The 6,000-nt window shown below is 33.8% G+C and overlaps 1 protein-coding gene across 1 annotated transcript in view; it reads right to left on the bottom strand.

Moving 5' to 3' along the window:
- Positions 1 to 1,286: 1,286 nt before the first annotated feature.
- CFAP300 (cilia and flagella associated protein 300) overlaps positions 1,287 to 6,000 on the bottom strand; it is a 29,189-nt gene continuing 24,475 nt past the window's right edge. Inside the window, exon 7 of the mRNA XM_074216552.1 lies at positions 1,287 to 1,596. Within this exon, the coding sequence (XP_074072653.1) occupies positions 1,465 to 1,596 (132 nt within the window). The 3' untranslated portion in view covers positions 1,287 to 1,464. The remainder of the gene's footprint in view (positions 1,597 to 6,000) is intronic.

Genomic DNA, 6,000 nt, shown 5'->3' with positions numbered 1-6,000 from the left:
ATGACACTTTAAAGGATCCACAATAAAGTAAGAGAATGACTGTTCATGATTTTTTGTTGAAGGGTAGCACGTACCATTTTCATTTCTGGCCAGTATGACCAGAAAGGATAATGATCATTGTTGGAAAGGTTGTGGGAAATCTGGGACACTATTACATTGTTGGTGGAGCTGTGAACTCATCCAACCTTTCTGGAGAGAAATTTGGAACTGCACCCAAAGGACAACAAAAATGAGCATACCCTTTGACCCAGCAATACCACTACGTCTATACCCTGAAGAGATGATGAAAAAGGGTAAAAGCATTACTTGTACAAAAATATTCACAGCAGCCCTGTTTGTGGTGGCAAAGAATTGGAAATCAAGTAAATGTCCTTTATTTGGGGAATGGCTCAGCAAACTGTGGTATATGTATGTCATGGAACACTATTGTTCTATTAGAAACCAGGAGGGACGGGAATTCAGGGAAGCCTGGAGGGATTTGCATGAACTGATGCTGAGCGAGATGAGCAGAGCCAAGAAAACACTGTACACCCTAACAGCAACATGAGGGTGATGTTCAACCTTGATGGTCTTGCTCTTTCCATCAGGGCAACAATCAGGGGCAATTTTGGGCTGTCTTCAATGGAGAATACCATCTGTATCCAGAGAAAGAACTGTGGAGTTTGAACAAAGTTCATGGACTATTCCCTTCAATTTAGGAAAAAAACTACTATCTTATTGTCTGATCTTGTTACCTCTTAGACTTCTCTTCCTTAAGGATATGTTTTCTCTCTCATCATGCTCAATTTGGATCAATGTACAACACGGAAATAATGTAAAAACTGGCAAATTGCTTTCTGTGGGGGTAGGAAGTAAGATTGGGGAAAAATTGTAAAACTCAAAAATAAATAAAATCTTTAATTAAAAAAATCATTGCCTTTTTAAATTGCTTTTTCCTTATTGGTAAAATAAGGGTAATGGTAGGGATACTTGCAGATCTCATCTTGACAGTGTTGTTATGAGGAAAGTAAACCTGTAGTATTAATACTATTTAACTATATTAATATAAATTAATAGAACTAATTAATATAACTAAAAGTAAGTCACACATAAAAGAAAATATATATTCAAAGAGTTTGCTTTAAATATATTTAATTTTATTACTTTTATAAAAGTAGCTTTAACATAAAATATATAGAATAAAGATTTAACAAGATTTACATTATATTTTTATATATACACATATATAATTATGGACTAGATTTTTATTCTAAGCAACTTTCAAGAAGAATTTCAGAACTCATTAGTAATATTATATGGGAAATGAAAGATGGAAGTCTATTCCTTTATTAGTAATCCAAAAGAATGTGAAGTGAAATAAAAACTAAATTTTGGTCAGAAGTTGATTCTACCAAAATGCTCATAAACATTATAAAATGAATGATAAAAACAGAAGAATAGTTACACATATCCTTGGAATATCAATTAGAAAGATAGTTCACCTACACCAAAATTATGGTAGAAAACATTAACATGACGCTTTAAAGGATCCACAATAAAGTAAGAGAATGACTGTTCATGATTTTTTGTTGAAGGGTAGCACATACCATTTTCATCCTAAGGAAAAACAAACAAACCTTAAATTACTATACACAGGACTAGATTTGAGTTTTATGAAAATACTAAATATTTTTATTAAAGCTTCATAGAAATATTCAATAAAGAACTTTTGGCAAATAATTAAAGGTTATCATTTAATATCTATTAACATTGTACTTGAAAAATATAATATTTGCTTCCAATGAACTTATATTCTAAATTAGATACCATAATTTAAAAATATTCTTTTGGAAATTGAGAAACTCCTAAGATTATCTCATTTTCTTTTTTTCCTTACTTTTTGTTCCTTTTAGGTCAAAATGGAAACAGTGTGATTTATTCCACCTAAATTTGATAACAAATAATGCTTTTTCGTGATAATAATTTAGATTACTGGAGTCAATGCTTAAAAGTATCTAGGATTTTAAGACTTTTGGCTTTCTAGAACATGTGGTTTTAAAATTCTGATTAAGTGCAAAACCTACTTGATTGGCTACAATTTGGCACAGATTAATCTTTCAGATAAGTAAGGAATATTGTTGGGAATAGGTAACAGGGCTGATAAAAGGAAAATGGGATAGAAAAATTAAAGTTTGTAAAGTAGATAACCCCCAAATAGAAGCATAATTTCTCTGTAGTTTTAGTTTTATCACACTTACATATTATCTTAGTATCACTCCATCACTGTAAGCTCACAGCAGCGGCATCTAGTCCAATTCAAACTTGATTTTACAACAATTTACAACAAAGCTTTTGCTTATAGATCTGCTGAGAGGGGAAACTCATGACTATCCAAGATCATCATTTCTGAAGAGCTCTAAGATTTTTTTTTTCTTTTTAATAGCAAACCATAATTTGTCTGAAATTTCTATCTGTCATCTGGGACCAATCAGAACAAGTATAGTTTTTGTTTCACAGGACAACCCTTAAAATTCTTGAAGAAGATTAATATAACACTCCTAACTCTTTAAAATTTCTAATTCCTTCAATTGATCTTCATATGGCATTATTCAAGTCTCTTTATTATTCTGGTTGCTCTCCCCAGATGCTTCTCAAATTTGCAAAATCTTTAGGCAATTATGACATACTCAAATAGAACAATACTTCACAAATGACCTGACTATGGGCTCTCTGATTTGTACCTGGAAGTTATGTATTAAGGAAGTCTAAGATCAAATTATCTTCCTTGGCTGCTATGCAACACCACTGACACATTGAATTTGTAGTCCACTATAACTTCCTAATCTTTTTTCTCAGATCTTTAGATCTCTATCTTGTACTTCTGAAACTAATATTTTTAATGTTATTCTTTTTATTTTTATTAAGTTTTTCATTTATCATTATTCATTTTTGTTTCATTAGATTTAGCCTAATATCTAACCTATTGGCATTTTTTAAAATCTAGATTCTATGATCTATGATATTAGCTATTCTTCTCAGTTTTTATCACCAATAAATCTGACAAGTTTCCCAGCCACCCTTTTTTTTTTTTGCAAGGCAATGGGGTTAAGTGACTTGCCCAAGGCCACACAGCTAGGTAATTATTAAGTGTCTGAGACCGGATTTGAACTCAGATACTCCTGACTCCAGGGCCAGTGCTCTGGCACTGCGCCACCTAGATGCCCCCTACCAGCCATACTTTTATCCAAATCACTGATTAAAAAGAGTAGATAGCTTGGAGCCATGAATGAATTTTGGGGGCACTCCCTGGGAGACCTCCTTTCAGAATGACACTGAACCATTAATGAGCATTCTTTGGGTTTGATTATGCAACAGTTTTGAAATCACTTAACTACTAACAAATTACAGTTCCATATCCCTCTATACTTTCCATACTATCATGAGAAACTATGAGAATAGAATTTGCTAGAATGTTGGGAACTGAAGTCTGCTAGCCTATAGTTTTCAGATTCCATTCTCATTTATTTTTTTTTAAGCCAGAAATTTTGTTCTTTTTGAATTCCATAAAACCTTCTGGTTCAGTAATCCAATTAAATTCTTTCAACATGTAGGGATGTAGTTCATCTGAGTCTACTGACTCATTGAGGGCAGTTTAATAGTCCCTCCTAGTTCCCTACTTATCTTGGGAATCAATGCCTATTAATATTTTTGTTCTCTCCTATACTGTCTGAAGATCATTTTCCTTGGCTGCAAAAGAGAAGTTAAGATATGAGTCAAGCAGTTCAATGTCATTCTATCACCCCTTATTATTGACTATCCCTTCTTAGTTATTTTGCTTCTTTGATAAATCTTTTTTTCCCCCTGCAATACAAGTATAATTTTTAAAAAGACCATTTCTGGGGCAGTTAGGTAGCATAATGGGTAGAGCACTGGCCCTGGAGTCAGGAGGACCTGAATTCAATCTGGCCTCAGAAACTTGACACTTACCAGTTGTGTGACCTTGGGCTTTCCTTGCCCCCCCCCAAAACAACAAAAAACAAAAATACCATTTCTCCCTAAATGTAACATTTGCCAAGAACTATTGAATTAACTATAATAACTCCTGTCATCTCCCTTTCTATTCTCACTAAAATCCATACTCATTATTTCATCTAGACTATGATAACAAACCCCTAACTGGTATCAAATTCTTCCTTCTCTAATACTTAGAACTTTCAGATTAATCTTTCCAAAATACAATTCTGATAATTTTACTTTCTTGTATAAAACCCTTCAAATATAGTCTAAACAAACTCCTTCACCTGGTATTTAAGATCTTCCATTCTTTGGAGTTGACATTCTTATATCTAAAAGACTGTACAAGAGAGATTAGATTTGTTCTCCTTGGCCCTAAAGGGCAGAACTAGGAACAATAAGTTATAGATACAGAAAGAAGACATTTCAATTCAGTGTGATGAAAAACTTCCCAACATTTACAAATGTTCCAAGTGGAAGGGTGACCTTTGGAGATAGTGGGCTTATTCTCATTAGAAGTCTTTAAGAAAATACTTGAGTATATTTATTGGGTATGCTGTAGTAAGGATTATTATTTAGGTACATAGTGAATTAGATGGTCTCTGGGTTCGTTTTTTCTTAAACTCTGACATTCTGTAATTCCTTTTCTAGCCTCATCACCTTTCCTCTTAAATTTAATTTCCTCATTTGTTAAAAATGAGGACAATCTAACTCACAGGGGCTGAGTGTCAAATGAGATAATATATCTAAAGTCCTTTGTAAACCTTAAAGCTCTCTCTAAATGTTAGCTGTTATTATTAATACTCCCTTAACATATGTCATATTTTAGCCAGACTGAACAAGGTCAGTGCCAATATAGTCTATCAGAGAGCCCTGGATGTAGAGCCAGAGGAAGATGTTTGAATCTCAGCTCTGCTGTATACACTGGGTAATCTTTGCCAAGTCACCATCTCTCTGGGCTCATCTCCTCTCTAAAATGAGGAGTCTGAACTAAATCATCTTAATGGTCTTTTCCAGCACTACATCCCAAGGGCATAAGAGGTTGGCAAAGCAGAGGTGTTCAGGATTCCTCCCCAACCCAGAAGATCTGTAGTAGGCACATTCAAAGAAACTAACATTACAATGAGAATTTAGAGATCAAATCATTCTCCATGCTTCTCCTAATTTCTGACCACTGAACAAAAGTTTTTCCCCCATTGCCAACATGAGATAAAGCTGTTTCCCTCTGCTCCTTGAAAATGATTCATATTTATTCTACTCATGCCCATTTCTCTCCTTGTCTAATCCATTGTGCCTTGAGACCAACCTGTAGCCTTTATTCTAAATCAACTCCCCTATATCCTCAAGCTTTTTCTCCAATGTTCCTTCCACACCTTCTATTTTACTAAAACCTAACTTGCTGAGGATGCCTGATTCATTCACATGATTAACCTTAAGAACAGAATCTATGAGTTGGAAGAGACCTTAGATGTCATCTGGCCCAATCCATACCTGACCAAGAAAATCTTTTACAAAACTGCTCTCCGTTTCCAAATGGTTTATCTAGGTTTTGCTTTGAGACATCCAATGAATGGGAAAATTGCTTCACTTCCCTAGCAGCACATTCCAAATTTGGATGACTTTGTTAAAAAGAAAAAAAAATAATAAGATTTCAATCATTCAGCCTTCTCACTTTCATAAGAGAGGTATAAAATTCTGTCTCATATTTCAGTAATTTGTATGCTTATCTCACTCTCCATAGTAAATGGAGGAACCATGTCCTACTAGGCTTCAACATAAATGACTGAGAGAATGAGGCAATCTAGGCCATGCTTTATTCATATCTGTATTTCTCACACTAAGTATTTTGTGCAATAAAGACAAATTTCATAAAGATTTTATCTGTTCAATGAATCAACATTTTTTTATTTTAATATTTCTTTTTTTTAATTTTTAAAAATTTTTTTAGGTTTTTGCAAGGCAAATGGGGTTAAATGGCTTGTCCAAGGCCACACAGCTAGGTAATTA

This window comes from Macrotis lagotis, chromosome 1, assembly GCF_037893015.1.
Source record: "Macrotis lagotis isolate mMagLag1 chromosome 1, bilby.v1.9.chrom.fasta, whole genome shotgun sequence".
Classification (NCBI taxonomy): Eukaryota; Metazoa; Chordata; class Mammalia; order Peramelemorphia; family Peramelidae; genus Macrotis; species Macrotis lagotis.
The sequence above is the reverse complement of the archived record's forward strand: the minus strand, read 5'-3'. Positions and strand labels throughout refer to the sequence as shown.